General features: G+C 45.5%; 2 protein-coding genes across 2 annotated transcripts in view; one reads left to right on the top strand and one right to left on the bottom strand.

The window, feature by feature from the left end:
• Positions 1-20,000, bottom strand: part of LOC138968687 (cyclic nucleotide-binding domain-containing protein 2-like) — a 39,747-nt gene that overhangs the window by 9,180 nt on the left and 10,567 nt on the right. Inside the window, exons 6-7 of the mRNA XM_070341290.1 lie at positions 5,335-5,420; positions 3,909-4,141 (exon numbers count right to left, since the gene is read on the bottom strand). Coding sequence (XP_070197391.1) covers positions 3,909-4,141; positions 5,335-5,420 — 319 coding nt within the window. The remainder of the gene's footprint in view (positions 1-3,908; positions 4,142-5,334; positions 5,421-20,000) is intronic.
• Positions 6,293-18,177, top strand: LOC138968685 (trichohyalin-like). Its single transcript, XM_070341287.1, has 5 exons — positions 6,293-6,521; positions 10,942-11,047; positions 12,254-12,458; positions 13,342-16,095; positions 16,494-18,177. The coding sequence occupies exons 1-5, from the start codon at positions 6,431-6,433 to the stop codon at positions 16,737-16,739; spliced, it is 3,402 nt and encodes a 1,133-aa protein (XP_070197388.1). The 5' UTR covers positions 6,293-6,430; the 3' UTR covers positions 16,740-18,177.

Genomic DNA, 20,000 nt, shown 5'->3' with positions numbered 1-20,000 from the left:
TGTGTTTGTGCGTCAGTACGTATCTGTCCCGACCATGCTGCAAAACCGGTGCCATGGTGAGAATGGTGGCGCCAGGGTAAGAATGGCGGTGCCAGACCAGTGCCAGGGAAGGAATGGTGCCAAACCGTTGCCAGGGTAGGATTGGTGGTGCCAGACAGATAGCAGGATAGGAATTGTGGTGCCAGACAAATATCATGGAAGGAATGGTGGTGCCAAACCGATATCATGGAAGGAATGGTGGTGCCAGACAGATAGCAGGGAAGGAATGGTGGTGCCAGACAGATCTCAGGATAGGAACGGTGGTGCCAGGGTAGGAATGGTGGTGCCAGACAGATAGCAGGGAGGAATGATGGTGCCAGACAGATATCAGGATAGGAATGCTGGTGCCAGACAGATGTCAGGATAGGAATGGTGGTGCCAGACAGATAGCAGGGCAGGAATGGTGGTGCCAGACAAATAGCAGGGTACGAATGATGGTGCCAGACACATATCAGGATAGGAATGGTGGTGCCAGACAGATGTTATAGTAGGAATGGTGGTGCCAGAAAGATGTCAGGATAGAAATGGTGGTGCCAGACCGATATCAGGGTAGGAATGGTGATGCCAGAGAGATGCCATGGTAGGAACGGTGGTGCCAGACTGATATCATGGAAGGAATGGTGGTGCCAGACCAATGTCAGGATAGAAATGGTGGTGCCAGACATATATCATAGAAGGATTGGTGGTGCCAGACAGATATCATGGAAGGAATGGTGGTGCCAGACATATATCATGGAAGGAATGGTGGTGCCAGACAGATATCAGGAAAGGAATGGTGGTGCCAGACAGATCGCAGGGAAGGAATGGTGGTGCCAGACCGATATATGGATAGGAATGATGGTGCCAGCCAGATATCAGGATAGGAATGGTGTTGCCAGACCGATGTCAGGAAAGGAATGATGGTGCCAGACAGATCTCAGGAAAGGAATGGTGGTGCCAGACAGATATCATGGAAGGAACGATGGTGCCAGACTGATATCATGGAAGGAATGGTGGTGCCAGACAGATATCAAGAAAGGAACGGTGGTGCCAGACTGATATCATGGAATGAATGGTGGTGCCAGACAGATCTTAGGGAAGGAATGGTGGTGCCAGACAGATATCATGGAAGGAATAGTGGTGCCAGACAGATATCATGGAAGGAATGGTGGTGCCAGACAGATATCATGGAAGGAACGGTGGTGCCAGACTGATATCATGGAAGGAATGGTGGTGCCAGACCGATATCATGGAAGGAACGGTGGTGCCAGACAGATATCATGGAAGGAATGGTGGTGCCAGACAGATATCAGGAAAGGAATGGTGGTACCAGACAGATATCATGGAAGGAACGGTGGTGCCAGACTAATAACATGGAAGGAATGGTGGTGCCAGACAGATCTCAGGATAGGAATGGTGGTGCCAGACATATATCATGGAAAGAATGGTGGTGCCAGACAAATATAATGGAAGGAATGGTGGTGCCAGACAGATAGAAGGATAGAAATGGTGGTGCCAGACAAATATCATGGAAGGAATGGTGGTGCCAGACAGATGTCAGGATAGGAATGGTGGTGCCAGACAAATATCATGGAAAAAATGGCGGTGCCAGACTGATATCATGGAAGGAATGGTGGTGCCAGACAGATCTCAGGATAGGAATGGTGGTGCCAGACAGATATCATGAAAGGAATGGTGGTGCCAGACAGATGTCAAGATAGGAATGGTGGTGCCAGACCAATGCCAGGGAAGGAATGGTGGTGCCAGACCGATATTAGGATAGGAATGGTGGTGCCAGACAAATATCATGGAAAAAATGGCGGTGCCAGACAGATACCATGGAAGGATAGGTGATGCCAGACAGATATCAGGATAGGAATGGTGGTGCCGGACAGATACCATGGAAGGAATGGTGGTGCCAGACAGATATAATGGAAGGAATGGTAGTGCCAGACAGATCTCAGGATAGGTATGGTGGTGCCGGACAGATATCATGGAAGGAATGGTGGTGCCAGACAGATATCATGGAAGGGTGGTGCCAGACATATATATCATGGAAGGAATGGTGGTGCGAGACTGATATCAGGATAGCAATGGTGGTGCCAGACCGATGTCAGGATAGGAATGGTGGTGCCAGACAGATAGCAGGGAAGGAATGGTGATGCCAGACAGATATCAGGATAAGAATTGTGGTGCCAGACAGATATCAGGATAGGAATTGTGGTGCCAGACAGATATCATGGAAGGAATGGTGGTGCCAGACCGATGTCAGGAAAGAAATTGTGGTGCCAGACAGATATCAGGATAGGAATGGTGGTGCCAGACAAATATCAGGATAGGAATGGTGGTGCCAGACAGATAGCAGGGAAGGAATGGTGGTGCCAGACAGACATCAGGGAAGGAATGGTGGTGCCAGACAGATATCATGGAAGGAATGGTGGTGCCAGACATATATATCATGGAATGAATGGTGGTGCCAGACTGATATCAGGATAGGAATGGTGGTGCCAGACTGATATCAGGATAGGAATGGTGGTGCCAGACTGATATCAGGAAAGGAATGGTGGTGCCAGACTAAAATTAGGATAGGAATGGTGGTGCCAGACATATTTATAACATGGAAGGAATGGTGGTGCCAGACAGATATCAGGAAAGGAATGGTTGTGCCAGACAGATAGCAGAAAAGGAATGGTGGTGCCAGACCGATGTCAGGATAGGAATGGTGGTGCCAGACATATATCATGGAAGGAATGGTGGTGCCAGACCGATATCAGGATAGGAATGGTGGTGCCAGACAGATATCAGGAAAGGAATGATGGTGCCAGACAGATAGCAGGGAAGGAATGGTGGATAGGAATTGTGGTCCCAGACATATATATCATGGAAGGAATGGTGGCGCCAGACAGATAGCAGGGAAGGAATGGTGGTGCCAGACAGATAGCAGGGAAGGAATGGTGGTGCCAGACAGATAGCAGGGAAGGAATGGTGGTGCCAGACATATGTCATGGAAGGAATGGTGGTGCCAGACAGACAGCAGGATAGGAATGATGGTGCCAGACAGATATCATTGCAGGAATGGTGATGCCAGACAGATATCATGGAAGGAATAGTGGTGCCAGACATAAATTATGTCAGGGAAGGAATGGTGGTGCCAGACGGATAGCAGGGTAGGAATGGTGGTTCTAGACCGATGCCAGGGCAGCGCGGTCAGACGAAACACACACGAACACACACAAAAATACTGACGGGAGTGGGATTCGAACCCACGCCTTGGGAGTCACAGTATTTGCATGCTGTAGCTCTTATCCATGCAGCCACTCCGCCAGCTTGAAAGTGTGAGGCAAATTAGTGAATATAAAGTTATAACTGAGCGAATGTTCACTAAAGATAGACAAAACAAACATGGATCAAACTGTGGACATCAGAGAGATTATAACATTTATTTCACTGCCCAGCTTACTGTGTTGATGGTTGCAAAAAAAAAAAAACACACACACACACACACACACCCACACACACACACACGCACACACACACACACACACACACACACACACATCGTTCCATCAGTTATGTTCACTAGTTTCTCTATTGCAGTTCGCTATAAACATCCCCCTCTCCTCCCCATCCACACACACACACACACACACACACACACACACACACACACACACACACACACACACACACACAGAAACACACACACACACAGAAACACTCACACACACGCATACACACACACACACACACACACTGTTACACACACACGCACACACACACAATCATCCACAACCCCCCTCCCCACACTACCACCACCACGTCCCCCCCCCTCAACCCTCACTAGCCCCCCCCCCTCCCCCAACACCACCCCCACATTCCCGACAACCCACCTGACATAGGTGTACAGAAACACAGACGGATCGTCCAGAGGCAGAGAGTGGATGGGCCAGCCACAGAAGACTCTGATCTGTTTGAGGAACTTGATGTGCTCGGGCTCGTCGCCGTCGCGCGTCTTGTGCATGAAGATGTCGATGTAGTCGTCTCTACCCACCGCCAGCAGCTCCACATTGTCTTTACACGTCACTGTGGCTGACCGCTTGCCTCCGTAGATCAGGGCAAGCTCCTGGAAAACACAGGTAAAATAAGGTAAAGGTATTCCCAAAAGTTCAAACAAAAATATATGTTGGTTTAGGGTAACGTGACCAAAGAAGGATAGGGTCGGTAAGTCGGTATGGTTCGCAAAATGTGCCAAAAGTTGGGGTTTTGTTTAGAAATGAAAAAAAGGGTCGGTCGGGTTACCCTAAACCAATATAATATTATGTATATTTTTGTTTTTGCCTAACCATATTTCATCGTAAGGGAACGAGATGTTAGAGATTTCAACTTTTCTAGGGCCACCTTTTGTAAGGGCGGTGCCCATCTCCTCTCCTAGCCCCCGCGGGTTAGGGGGAAGAATTTACCCGATGCTCCCCAGCATGTCGTAAGAGGCGACTAACGGATTCTGTTTCTCCTTTTACCCTTGTTAAGTGTTTCTTGTATAGAATATAGTCAATTTTTGTAAAGATTTTAGTCAGGCAGTATGCACGAAATGTTAAGTCCTTTGTACTGGAAACTTGCATTCTCCCAGTAAGGTAATATATTGTACTACGTTGCAAGCCCTTGGAGCAAATTTTTGATTAGTGCTTTTGTGAACAAGAAACAACTGACAAGTGGCTCTGATGGGTCTCCCCCCTTTCCCCGTCGCGATATAACCTTCGTGGTTGAAAACGACGTTAAACACCAAATAAAGAAAGAAAAGAAAGAAAGAAAGATCTCCTCTCCTGCGCTGCCTTTGCCTGCCTCGGCCCAAAATATGGCCAGGTACTCATTTCCAACGGGTGGTACGGAGAGCGCTCGGATGTTTAAACATAAAATTATTTAACTTTGTTGTTGTTGATCCCAATGGGGATCGATCCCCCCCCCCCCCCCCCCACACACACACACACGCACATTCTCTCCTCTCGATTTCTTCCTATATATCAACCCCAACCCTATTCATTTACAGTCGAACCTGTCTAAAGAGACCACTCAAGGGACTGAGCTAAAGTGGTTTCTTTAGACAGGTGGTCTTTATAGTCAGGTGATTTATATAGTAAAACCCGTCGGGGATCCTTTGGGGTGGTCTTAATGGGCGGGTGGTCTTTATGTAAAGGTGGTCTCTAGGGCAGGTTTGACTGTACATGTGAAGTTTGCCAACACAGATGCACAGCCTTTCACCTTCAACTTCCTTGTCTCCCCCTCCCCCAACACACACACCCAGAGCTGGTCAGCACTCACCCCGAATGAGTTGCCTCTCTGTAGAACTGCCGCTGTCCTGCCGAAATAGTCCCCTGCCGCGTTCTGGTCTCGTATCGTCACCACGGCTGTCACAGATCATCAGATCATGTCATTGTTGGTCAGCGGTGATGGTGATGGTGATAATTGTGGTGGTGGTGGTGGTGAGGACGATGATGATGATGACGCTGGTGGTGATGGGGGTGGTGGTGATAGTGGTGGTGATAGTGGTGGTGATGATGATGATGATGATTATGATGATGATGATGATGATGATGATAATGATGATGATGATGATGATGATGATAATGATGATGATAATGATGGTTTGCTGCTGCTGGTGTTGCTGCTGCTTCTGGATGGTGGTTGTGGTTGTGATGATGATGATGATGATGATGATGAAGATGATGATGATGATGATGGTGGTGGTGGTGGTTTGCTGCTGCTGCAGCTGATGGTGGTGTTGGTTGATGATGATGATGATGATGATGATGATGATGATGATGATGAAGAAGAAGATGGTGATAATGATGATGATTAGGAGGAGGACGACGAGAAAAAGCTAGGGCAACAAGAGGATTGAGGAGGGGGAAGTAAAAGACAGTATTGATGATGGTGACGACGACATATATGATGCTTTTTTTCTTAAACATTTCATTTCATGAAGACAAATCTAAAGACAGACAATGGAATGTATGAGTTGTTAGGTTTTGTATCGTCGACAATCACAGACCTGAGTAGGCTCACCGGCGTTTGTCTGGTCATGTGACTGTTCCAACCCACCAGTCGACCAACGTACGTTTCAAACTGTCAATTAGCCTCATTATCCTCTGCCAAACCTGGTACTTAAATCTACAAAAACCAATCAGCGGCTTCATGAATGTCTGCACGGGACCTTGTTTCAGCCCACGTAATTATCCTCTGGGTTCGAAAACAGATCCGACCAAACCGGCCATTTTGAAACTGCGCCATTACTGTTCAAGCCTGCCGGCTAGCCGAGATTAGCAGACGTCTGCAGATTGCGCGTGAGAGCAGTCGGTTTGTGCAGTGGTCAAGGTGTTGTTGGGAGGATCGCCTTGGGGTCAAGCTGGGAGGAACCATGACCACCCCTGACCGTTCAACACTCAAGCAGAATGGCATGCCGGGAAACACTCCTGGTGCGCGCATCAACATGCCACGTGCAGGTAAAGGTGAGCCTGGAACAATTTTTACTTTTCCCAACTACTTTTTCTCTTTAAGCCGAACATTCGTCTCCAGGGTACAAAGCGTAAAATACCACATAGCTTAATTTAGTGGTGCCAGAGACACTAGATGTAGTCAGACACGAACAAACAGAGCCACGTCTGTCGCGCCCGCATACCAGCCGTTGTTGGCATTTTAACCTTCAAAGAAAAAAATCCGTAATTTATTTTATCTGAAATGTCTCTGGCCTTCTACTGCCTCTGTGACAAAAGATGTATTGAAAATCAGTAATTCATTCCCATAATTTTTCTTCTCGGGAGAAAATAAAGGGCTCTTTTATTAGCTAAAATTTCCCGTCTGGACAAAATGTTTTTGAATATCATGCGAAGATTAATGTATTGTGTTGTAATGTATTGTATTGTATGATATTGCATTGCATTGCATCACATTACATTGTATTGCATTGCCTTATTATATTGTATTGTATTGTATTGTATTGTATTGTATCGTATTGTATTGTGTTGATGTATTGTATTGTAATGTAATGTAATGTATTGTTTTGTATTGTATTGTATTGATTGTAATGCATTAATTGTGTTGTAGAGTATCTAAACTCAAGGACGTATTTTCGTTCTTTTATTATTAACGTTTTATTTCTTCTTGATTGCTGTCCGACGAATGAAGAATACGGCTAACTTCATGAATAACATCAAACTTCTGAATAAGAAACAACAACAACATCCGAATGATAGCTTGCTAACGGTTGTTGTTGTTGTTGTTTTGTTGATGTTGTTGTTGTTGTTGTTGTTGCTGTAGATGATGATGATGATGCTAATGATGTTGCCCTCTTCTTCTCCTCAAAGAGACAGTGAAATGAGTATGTGTAAGACTATCAGCATTAATCAAAGGGTTGTGCTGACCGTCTTTGAGTGGTTTGACGCGCAAGACCGATTTAGTGTCAGACTACGAAACAATGTTTATATTCACTCAAATGTGGTTGTTTTCTTCCATACATTCACAACGAACTATGCTGCCCTCTCCATGAAAATGTACATTTATCTGAACTTACTTATTGCATGTCTCAGCATCTATGTTCTCGTCTCACGCGCTTCATTCATAGTCTCACCTTATTATTTTCTTTCTTTTTTTCTTTTCTTTTTTATTTGATTTTTTTTTTCTCTGTAAATCCTCCTGTTTTGATTAAGTTCCCCATACCCCCCTCCTACATTTTGTTCTTCTTGTTAATAATTGTGTTGTCCACCATCATGAAAACTTGTGTAACTTAGCATTGTTATGGTCACGTCAAATGAGCATCTGCTTGAGTTCGTGTCCTAGCTGCATTTTTGTCAATTGTTTCATGTCATGTATTTTGAATAAAATTGTGTTTAAACCAAGACCGATTTAGTGTCAGACTACGAAACAATGTTATATTCACTCCACAGTTTACAATCAGAAGAGCTGGTTGGGGGGGGGGGGGGTGCTTGGTTCCGGAAGCCCCCCCCCCTCCTTACTCGGCAAAAGAACCTTTTTTTTCAAGGAGAGACCCAAACACGCCCATTTCAAAATGCGAAATTTAAACAGCATTTGGGAGTCAAGGCGCCCCACACACACACCACCTGACCAGTTCCTGTACCCTTGCCTCATTTTGAAATACCTAGCTCCCTCTCATTCACAAGGTACAGCCCTGATAAGCGCAGCTTCTGATAAGGCCAAAAAAAAAATTGTCTGTTTAGGGTAACCCGACCGACCCTATCGATTTGGCGCCGACCCAAAAACTTTTTTTTGATTTCAAAAAAAAATTTAAAAAAAAAGAGGTAAAAATGCTAAAAAGAGACATTTGGCGTTTCTTTCTCTCCCTTTCTCTCTGTTTTATTTATACGTTAGTTTTGAAACATGTATTCATCAAATATAAGAAGTGAATGTTCAGCCAACATAGCATTTACACACCAAAAAAAAAAAAAAAAAAAAAAAAAAAAAAACTTTACCTACCTACCGACCCTACTTTTTTTGGTCATGTTACCCTAAACAGACAATTTTTTTTTTTTGGCCTAACAACATTCGCTGTCCACTAGTTCAACAAGAACCTATTTTTCTTTGCACGACTTGCAGCGAGCGCTAAGAACTCAAGTAAAGAGCGACTGAAATGAGATGATTATGTATGAGCACAACACAGCTCAGATGACATGAGAACAACACTTATAAATATCGTCCTCCACTTTAGTCCTTTGTATCTAAGCCGAGCACTTACAAGTTTATCTGGTTGTGCTCCTTTGGTATAACATACCGTTACGCTTATAAGATATGTGCCTATGTAGTTTTTTTATGTTTTGAGAAAAACGCAAAAACATTTCTTTGGTTTCTGAACAATTTGCCCATCTCATTTTAGTTGTAAGTTGCAAACTGCCTATCTCGAGCGGTGACAGCTGGATAAACGTGAGATAAAGAGCTGACAGCAACATTTACAATCAGCAAAACTGCATAACAACCCACACAGATCTTTTGCATACTTTCACATTCTCAAAACAAGTCTTCCTGTATCATAAAGAAAAAGTGCCCAACTCAAGAAACGAGATCGGCAGTTTTGCTTACGTTACCGTGGCAATGGTTTCCGATGGTCTGAGAGTTTGTACTCTCTAACACATGATAGATACCCTTCCAGTAGCTTCCCCTGTAGTTTCACTACAGAAATGCCTAACACTGAGATAGGTGTTTTTCTTATGAGCGTGACGATACATTCCGTGGCTTTGTAAAATTGTATCTGAATAGAATACTGTTCAAACCAACACTCACAAAACCCCAACAAACAAGACTGGTAGGTCATTGGAACGTTTCTTCTTCTTCTGCGTTCGTGGGCTGAAACTCCCACGTACACTCGTGTTTTTTTGCACGAGTGGAATTTTACGTGTATGACCCTTTTTTACCCCGCCATTTTGGCAGCCATACGCCGTTTTCGGAGGAAGAATGCTGGGTAATTTCGTGTTTCTATAACCCACCGAACTCTGACATGGATTACAGGATCTTTTTCGTGCGCACTTGGTCTTGTGCTTGCGTGTACACACGGGGGGTGTTCGGACACCCAGGAGAGTCTGCACACAAAGTTGACTACGTACTCTGAGAAATAAATCTCTCGCCGAACGTGGGGACGAACTCACGCTGTCTCAAAATTGTCGACGAAATTCACTTCCAAGTCTTTTTATTCTGAAATTTGGAACGTTAGCAGTCTATCATGTTTTTGGATTTCAAAACTTACAAACAAAAAGCATACCAGTCACGAGAGATGCACAGGAGTTTGCTGATTTGCAATAAATATTTCGGCCCGCTTTGGGACAAGGTGTAATTTCAACCTACAAGAATACTATAGAACAGGGCCATCAGTTTGACAGTTAGAGCCGTTCCCACGGTGAGACTAAATTACCTCTGTACAGTAACGGAGGCCTCGTGACAAGATAGTTGTTCTGTGCCGGGTGTATCATTATACCATTTGAAGACCACGTGGGCAGAAGGGGTAGATTGTACCCCATAGTTTAGGCGTGCCCTTACCGGTGTGTTTAACGATTAGGCTTTGCACGCGATACGTCAAAATGAAACAGCGTGTTCACAGTAATATACGCGGCAAAAAATGACAACTTACTCTAGATGTTTGTATTACGATATAGCTTACTTGTTTCTTTTTGTTTGTTTGTTTGTTTGTTTGTTTGACTGTTTGTTTATTTTAACGATCGATGAAAACGTTTAATAAGTGCAACAGAAAACGAAACAGATTGGGACATCATAAAGACATTGTTTGTGTGACTAAGAACTTCTTTCGCATAAATCTATTTGTGTATATTTGTTGGTGTTATTTTACCCTAATGAGTTTGTGCTATTGTTGTTTGTTTTGACCTTCAACAACAACTGCCAGCTAATTTTCGGTAGGGTCGATACTCTTAGGAACATATTTCTTCGTAGGAGAGGGGGAGGGGTCGGCAGTCAAACAGAGAGAAAGAGACAACATGTGGCATGAGAACAGACTGGAAAGGACAGGTCATTGTCAAACCGCACCCTCCCCCACCCACCCACCCCCATATCCCTCATAGAGTGTATGCGTGTGTGGGTAGGGTGAGGGGGTGGGGTTATTGGAAATGCCAAAAAGTAAACGCAAATATTCACCAAAAGCACAATAATCCATCGAAAACTGAAACATTCCACCTTTTGATAACAGACTATCTGTTTCAGTGTGTAAGTCTCCCATGAAGATCGATACGCAATATAAGTATTAACTTAGTTCGAGCCATAGGTGATTGTTGTTTATGATGAGATAACAAAAAAACACAGTCAGAATGCCATCTCTATAATTCTGCTCTGAATCATGATCGCGTGGAACTGATTACAACTCTGTTTTGAAACTTAAAACTGCACGCTCCCTTATGCAACTTTCGTTAATTTCAGGTCATGACTCCAAACGGCTCCCGGAGCAGGCAGCGGAGAAAGCCAGACAAGCGGAGAGCGACAATACTCCCATGGCGCCGCTCAGGCTGAAGCGTCTGGAGAACAGGTTCACGCTCTTGTTGTCATTTAAAGTCCCATCATTCCCCCCCCCCCCTCTCTCTCTGGAACTGATCTATATGCCCCCTGGATGTTGGTCGTGGGGTTTACATCCCAGTAGCCGATTTCGGCTATGCGTGACGAGTTCTGTGCGCATCGCCATTTAAGAAGACCTCTTCCTCTACTTTTTTATTTATTTATTTTTTTTAACTATTAGCTTAATTCTGTATTTTCTTTATTATATACTTTATGTAAGGGTACCATTATTATTTTGATCTTCAAATCTACTGCATGAAGTAATTATTCCGGTTTGGATGTAAACACATGGCGCCTCATTTAATACTAACATAACTAAACTGCACACACAAACAAACTATTGCAACAACTTTCGTACCCCAAATAAAGCATTCATTCCAGTGTCATTTCATTCAAACTTTATATGCCATTTAAGGCACTCAATATTGATATCTGGCATTTTTTGGGATCAACATGTTTTTTAATAGGGGTCAGGTGACCTCCACTCAAATAAGGTACTCCCAAAATCGACCTGACAAAAACGTAATTAAGGTACCATGACAAAAAAAACCGCTGTATTTCAGCAATGACCCGGTGGATCGCTCAGACATTTTCGGGATCTTATTGCCTACACACGAGACATACTTTAGGTAAAATTTCACATTAAGTTGTGTGGTCCCCAGTGATTAGATTCAAGTATAAGCCAACCTATAATGTCTGAACAAAATGTGTTGAAAGCGAAACAATGGTGACTGCGCGTGAGAGCGAGAAATAATGAGACCAAACAATACTGTCCTCACGTGTGAACGAAGACGATACGAAGAACAACAAGAAAAATATTCTTCGTATCGTCTTCGTCAAACACGTGAGTACAGAATTGTGTGGTCTTTTTATATATGAAGTCTTATATCGCGCGCGTATCTCCAGACTCGGACTCAAGGCGCAGGGATCTATTTATGCCGTGTGAGATGGAATTTTTTTACACAATACATCACGCATTCACATCGACCAGCAGATCGCAGCCATTTCGGCGCATATCCTACTTTTCACGGCCTATTATTCCAAGTCACACGGGTATTTTGGTGGACATTTTTTTTTATCTATGCCTATACAATTTTGCCAGGAAAGACCCTTTTGTCAATCGTGGGATCTTTAACGTGCACACCCCAATGTAGTGAACAAAATATGTTTAAACCAACAGGTCTCAGCCCAAAGAGATCCGCGCCTCCTACCCTGGGTCCCCGCTGGCTCGCGTGGAGAAGGAGATCGAGGAGAAACAGCGCCGCCTACGGACGCTGGAGCAGGAGACGGAGGAGAGGGAGAAGGAGAAGCGGCAGCTGCAGGAGAAGGTGACGCAGCTAGAGCAGGTCAACGTCACCATGGAGCGAGAGAAGGAGAAGAAGCAGGTCTGGGTCTTGCGACTTTTTGTGCGCAGTATATATAGCACTGGGGTATCCCTAAGAAACCGGGAGAGAAGGAGCAGAAATAGGTCTGGGGCTTATGACTTTTTGTGTGCCGTATATATAGCACTGGGGTATCCCTAAGAAACGGGGAGAGAAGGAGCAGAAACAGGTCTGGGTCTTGCGACTTTTTTTGCGCAGTATATATAGCACTGGGGTATCGATAAGAAACAGGGAAACGGCTTTTTGTGCTCAGTATATAGCACTGGGGTATCGCTATGAAACGGGGAGAAAAGGAGCAGAAACAGGTCCGGGGCTTAGTAGTTTTTGTGTGTGATATATATATAATAATAAAGCATACATTTGTGTTCAAGTGTTCAATGTTCAAGTTATAATCGTTAACTATAATCGGCAAGGTGTGTCAAACAAAATGTTTCCTTTTAATTGAACATTTTAATGGACAATAAAGTGTTGTTATTGTTATTACTACTAGTAAGGGCTTGGTCAATGTTTGTGTGCGTTCAATATTGAAACATAAAAGAAATTCTTTCTGAATATCGATCGATACCTAAATGTTATTTGTATTTTTGACCAAAATATGCCATTTTACACTGATCACGACATTGATTGTTACCTCGACCGCTTGCGCTGTCTCAGAGGAACACTGACTGTCTCGATTGTCCTATTTTGGTCAAAAATACAAAAAACATTTAGGTATCGATCGATATTTAGAAAGAATTCCTTTCATGTTTTAAGATTAAATGCACAAAAAACATGAACATGCGAAGCCCTAAACAATAATGATAATAATAACAATAACAACACTTTATTGTCCATGAAAATGTTCCATTAATATAAACAATTATGTTATAACTCGTTGCACGTGCAGGTGAAGCTGACAGAGCTGCAGCGCCTGGTGACAGAGAGGGAGAGGGAGCGGAGAGAGCTGGAGCACCGGGTCATGAACCTGGAGGTCAACAACTCGCGCATCGAGGAGGAGATGAGCACGAAGGAGGACAAGTTACGCGGCCTGGAGACGGAGATCACGTGCCGCGAGCGAGAGAAGGTCGAGCTTAAGGAGAAGGTGTCCACCTTGCAGCGACAGAGCTCGGAGGCCGCGGAGGGCAAGGTGGAGAAGGAACGGAGACTCAAACAGCTGGAGCAAGAGATCGCGGGCAGGGAGACGGAGAGTCATCAGCTGAAGGTCAAGGTCACCAGCCTGGAGAAGCTGACCCAGAAGATCGAGACGGAGAGAGAGGAGCAGCAGAGGAAGCTGCAGGACCTGCAAGACATCGTGGACAGGAGGGAGGCGGAGAGGAGAGCGCTGGAGGAGAAGGTCGCGGCGCTGGCACGTCAGAACCTGGACATCGAGAAGGAGAGGAGAGAGAAGGAGGAGACGCTCCAACACCTGGAGGCCGAGACCCACAGAAAGACGGCAGAGCTCAGCAAGGACCTGCAACACGACAGACACACGGCGACACAGCAACACACAGAACAAGCCATCGACAAAGAAATGCAAGACAAGCTGAAGAAACTCAAGGAGCTGGAAGCCGCGATAGCGCAGCGGGAAGCGGAGAGCGAGCACCTGAAGCTGAAGGTCCGCAGCTTGGAGAAGAAGAACGAGGAGGTGGACGCAGAGAAGGACGCCAAGCATCGCAAGCTGACCGAGCTGCAGTACGCCGTGGTCAGGCGCGACGCTGAGAACTACGAGCTGAAGCAGCGCCTGGCCCAGCTGGAGGCCGTCAAGGAGAAGATCGTGCGCGACATGGCGGCAAGGGAGAGCAAGCTGGACAAGCTGGAGAGGGAGGTGGTGGAAGGACGAACCAAGTCGGAGCGCCTGGAGCAGAAGATGAAGAAACTTGAGCAGAGATCGGAGTCCACCAAGCTGCAGGAGGAGAACGTCATCCTCGCCCTCAGTCAGGCCATCCAATCCCAGGCTGGGTCCGCTGACGACGCCCACGGAAGCTACATCGTCAGCAAAGATCATGGCCAAGAACGCAGCGAAGCAGGAAGAGTCGTCAGCAAAGATCCTGACGAAGACCTCACCAGCGTCTCGCGCACACCCAGAGATCACACGGAGTCTTCTGGACACCCGGTCACTGAGGGTTCAAGCGGAGAAGCCCTGGAAGACTCCGACACCCCGACGCCAGAAAAAGCCACTGACACCACGGACAGCAAACCTCCAAGTTCCACTCACCCAAAGGGCGACAACTCTAGCGACGAGCCAGACACCACAAGAGCGACGCCTGGCGAAGGAGAGCAGACACCAGCACCGCCAACAGTGGACGTGTCTGTAGAGGTCCACCCGTCACCGGACGGTAGCCTCCCTGCCCCTCCCTCTCCCCCTCTGCCTCCTCCCCCTACATCCTCCGAACTGCAGCACTCCCCCAAGCACCAACCCCTGCGTCACATCATGCACAAGCACCTCGCAGAGCGAGAACAGGAGGTGCAAGAGAAACACGCCATCCTTCCCGACGAACACAGCGGGGAGGGGGACGCAATAGCCCGCGACCAGCACGGAAACATCCTGCCCACAGAACAGGGGGAGGAGAAACCAACAGCTGAAGAATGCGACACGGTCGACGCGTCTTCGCGGCAAATACAGGGCGAGTTAGCTGAGGCAGAACCGTCGGAAAATCAGGAGAGTGCTGAACAACTAAGAGAGAAGAAGGAACACACGGCAGAAAATGACGCGACCAAGGATGCTGCTTCAGAGAAGGTCGCCGGTCAACAAGCTGCTCTCAAAGGAGATGATCCTGTGACCGCCCACCAACAGGACAGCAGCAACCACGGACCCACTTCTGCACTAGACGAGGTGGACAGCGCTGCTGCAACGGAAGAAGAAACGGCTAGCAAGGACCTTGACACACATAGACACGACTTTTGCACCCAGACCTCACTCGAAGAAGACTTCGCCGCTCCTGGAAAGGAAAAGCAAGAAGAGGCGACAGAAGGAGAGAGCCCTGAAAGAGACAGAGAAGGAGGAGACAAAGAGGAGGGAGACAAAGAGGAAGACGAAGAAGACACGCCAGTCACAGTGGAGGAGATCACACGCACCAAACAGAAGCTACAGGAGCTGGAAAAAGAAGTCGGCGCAAAGAAAGCAGAAACGGAGTACCTCAGGAGATCCGTTGAAGACCTTCTCTCCATGATGGAAGCTGCCGAAGACGACGACGGCGATGACGACGACGACAACGAACAGCGACACCACCATTACACCCCTTACGATGACAACTCCTCAGACTCGGAGATGTCGGATGAGTTCTTCCTCGAGATCCATCCCCACGACTTTGACCAGGTGGAGCGACTGGTCCACAGCGAGCATCACGACCACGTGGACGGAGAAGGGTCACCAAAAACGCCGCGCACAGGATTTGAACTCGGGACCCACGACCCCGAAGACAGGGGGAGGGAGATGTGGCGAAAGCTGTCAGGGACGGGCCACGAAGAGCACTTCGACCATGAGGACGGAGAAGCCCCACTGGCTACACCGCAGACAGGATCCGAACCCGGTGCCAGAGAGGGGGAGGAGGAGGTGGGGGCGATGAGGAGGAAGCTGGCTGAGTTGGACAGGGAGGTGGAGGACAGGAGAGCAGAGTCGGATCGCCTCAAGTGCAACATGGCCGACCTGGAGCTACAGAAGGTAAGATCTGTACTTTGGAAAGCACAGAGGCATGTGGAAGAGTGTGAGTTTGCCGCAAATAGTGAATGGAGAGATTGAGTTATCCAAGTGCGGGTTGCTTAGGAACCTTTTTCTTGATCTGGAACTGCAGAAGCAAAAATCTGCACTTTTCCCTACCTACGCACACCTTCCCCCCCCCTCCCCTCACATTTTTGTTTCTTAAATCGGCATCTCCTTTTGTGAAGAATTATTGTTAACCTAATCTAAAATCCACGTACACGACCGTCATGGGCCGAAATAAGTATTCGGACTCTGCTCGTAAAAAAAACCCCAGACAAAAGTATTTCACAGACTTTGTTATGACGCAGCCTTATGTTGACGCTCAATGAGCCTTCATCCTGTGTTGTGCTCGTCCCCAGGTGGTAGCGGCCGAAGAGAAGAAGCTGACGGAACTCAAGCTGCAGGACCTGCAGCGCGCCGAGGCCCAGCTCAAGCAGCAGCTCTCCCTCCTTCAGCTGAGGAAGGCGTCACAAGCCAGCAGCAGGCACAGCAGCGGGGTGGAGGGGGAGGGAGGGAGGGGGAAGGGAGGAGGGAGATGGGGGTGGGATCGGCTCTGGAGAATGATTTTGGGCACTACAGGCGAGACGCCGACCTTGAGCAGATGAATGACATTGAGGAAAAGACGCTGAGTGACGCCATCGTGTACTGAACGTTCATGCTGACGTCATAGTCTACTGAACGTTCCTGCTGACGTCATCGTGTATCGAACGTTCCTGCTGACGTCATCGTGTATCGAACGTTCCTGTTGACGTCATCGTGTATTGCAAGTTGCTGTTGACGCCGTAGTGAGAGTTTAAAATCAATGTGTTTGTTCCCTCTGTGCTTCTTCTGCCGCGTTTGCTGTTTTGGCGCTCATGTGTACGTCGTCATTTTGTATAACATTGGCCTTCTATCATTTTTATCTATTTTTGTGCTTGCTTACCTGTTTTTACATTTTGTCAAGTTTTGACTAAATGTTTTAACATAGAGGGGGAATCGAGACGAGGGTCGTGGTGTATGTGTGTGTGTGTGTGTCTGTCTGTCTGTGCGTGTGTGTGTGTAGAGCGATTCAGACCAAACTACTGGACCGATCTTTATGAAATTTTACATGAGAGTTCCTGGGAATGATATCCCCGGACGTTTTTTTTCATTTTTTCGATAAATATGACGTCATATCAGGCTTTTTGTAAAAGTTGAGGCGGCACTGTCACACCCTCATTTTTCAATCAAATTGATTGAAATTTTTGTAAAGCAATCTTTGACGAAGGCCGGACTTCGGTATTGCATTTCAGCTTGGTGGCTTAAAAATTAATTAATGACTTTGGTCATTAAAAATCTGAAAATTGTAATAATTTTGTTTTATATAAAACGATCTAAATTTACGTTCATCTTATTCTACATCATTTCCTGATTCCAAAAACATATAAATATGTTATATTTGGATTAAAAACAAGCTCTGAAAATTAAAAATATAAAAATTATGATCAAAATTAAATTTCCGAAATCGATTTAAAAACAATTTCATCTTATTCCTTGTTGGTTCCTGATTCCAAAAACATATAGATATGATATGTTTGGATTAAAAACACGCTCAGAAAGTTAAAACGAAGAGAGGTACAGAAAAGCGTGCTATGCAGCACAGCGAAACCACTACCGCGCTGAACAGGCTCGTCAGTTTCACTCCGTTTTGCACAAGCGGCGGACTACGGTCATTGTGAAAAAATGCAGTGCGTTCAATTTCATTCTGTGAGTTGCACAGCTTGACTAAATATAGTAATTTCGCCTTACGCGACTTGTTTGTTTGTGTCGTATCTCGTCAAACTGCGTCACTGAACTGATATTCCCATACGCTTCGTATGACCAATAACCCGTGGCCAGATACTTATATGGAACTGTGATTTGTAAAGAATGTACATGTATCTGTTTGCTTCTGTGGGTTTTTTTGGGGACGCATGTGTATCCACTAACGATATGTATTTGCTAAATAAAAACATATCACATAGCAATCTGTTGCAGATCATATAATCATGCCACCAGTTATGTGAACGGATGGTTCTACATCAGTACCCCCCCCCCCCCCCATCTCTGTTCACAAACACACTCGCAGCCTTTTTTTTTGTTTTTTGTAATGCTGTGTGCTTTCTTCGCTGAATTCACAGTGTGAACTGAATATTGTCCTGGCTTTCTTTTTTTTATCTTTTTTTTGTTTTTATCTTGAATGCTTTCTACTGCAAACTTTAGTGATAATTGCGTGCGTGAGTGTTTGCGTTTGTAAACATGTGTTTATTTTCTTTTTACTTTTCTTACGCATAAGATATTCCACGATGCTTTTACTTTTATAACTTTCAATCATAAAAGGACACATTTCTCTAACATTGTAGATACAGCAAATCATTTTAACAACAAAAAGATCACTTTCCAAATGAGATGCCTTGATTGGTTCCGACACACCTCAATGTTTAATACCTCTGTTTGTGTTAACGTTCTTGTACTGTAACCAGATAATCATAATATTCCAAATATGCCTGTCATTGTATAATTATAAATATGCATTTTGGTGTTGGGTCATTTTTTAAAAATAAAATAAGAAAAGAGGAATTGGACTGCATTTTCCTCAGACGGTCCATTGTGTGTGTGTGTGTGTGTGTGTGTGTATGTGTGTGTGTGTGTGTGTGTGTATGTGTGTGTGTGTGTGTGTGTGTGTATGTGTGTGTGTGTGTGTGTGTGTGCGTGTGTGTGCATGTGCGCACGCATGCCCACGCGGGCGTACCTGCTGCCATTGACTACCTCATCGGCCTCATTTTAAAAAGCTGAGTTCCGACCCGGCATAAAAACTAAGAAGAAAAAAACCCATGGACCTACCTGAGACAGATCTCGCTTTACAACTTTCCATGCCAATAGGACAATAAGAGAGCATTACACAACAAATGGACCCTATTAACCCCCACCAACCCCCCCACCACCCCCACCCCTCCCTCAAACACAAATACTGCAGGTATATTGCACTATGGTTAAAGGGAGGTAACATCGTACACAATAAACATACTCAGAGTTAATGATTACGACCTTTAAATGATAGGAAATGGGCGGTTCTGGTGAGGTTAACGTTATGCCCCTTCTTTCTTTCGGCTGGTAACAGGCGGAACCTCGCGGCAAGATCACACGAGAAAGGAAAACAAAAACGTGCGTTGGTCCCAAATAGCATGTCGCTTTGGTAACAGTTCGTGTGTAAGTCGTGCATTTTATACTGTGACGTAAAAAGGCAATGGTAACCGGCGGAACCTCGCGGCAAGATCACAGGAGTTGTCTCGCGTTATCACACCAGAAACGCTCATTGAGCAGAAAATGGCGAAAAAGCCATGGCAACCCGGAATTTTCTTAAGAAGAAATAAAGACAGGACGAACAAACAAACTGTTCCGTCAATTATGCCGGTAAACACACTCCTCATGCCTTATGCCTTACAAGGCAGCGGAGCAAGTTTTCGATAAATGTTTTTGTTTGTTTGTTTGCTTAAAGGCATACTAACGCACTCCCGTGTTTACAAAGTGTAGTTTGCCCACAATCGATGTCAAACGCACCATAAGACCATATAATGACGATATGTCACCATGCGCGGACCATAATACATGCATTACAGCTTGTTCTAGCCTCTGAAAAAGTGAGGATGTCAACAAAGCCGCGGTGTTAGCTCCCTTGCATCAACGTTACATGTGTTGCCAAATCTATAAATAGGACCATCTAGATCAAAATAAAAATTCAAATATCTCAACATTTAAGGGCTCCTAGACCACAATATTTTGCAGGGAACTTAATTTAGTCTGTCTCCAGCTCTGGGTAAAGCAATTAGCGTGTATATTCATCAGCTTTCTATGCCTTTAACGCCCAG

This window comes from Littorina saxatilis, linkage group LG6 (assembly GCF_037325665.1).
Source record: "Littorina saxatilis isolate snail1 linkage group LG6, US_GU_Lsax_2.0, whole genome shotgun sequence".
NCBI lineage: Eukaryota > Metazoa > Mollusca > Gastropoda > Littorinimorpha > Littorinidae > Littorina > Littorina saxatilis.
Note: the sequence above shows the minus strand (reverse complement) of the source record. Positions and strands in the feature narration are given on the sequence as shown.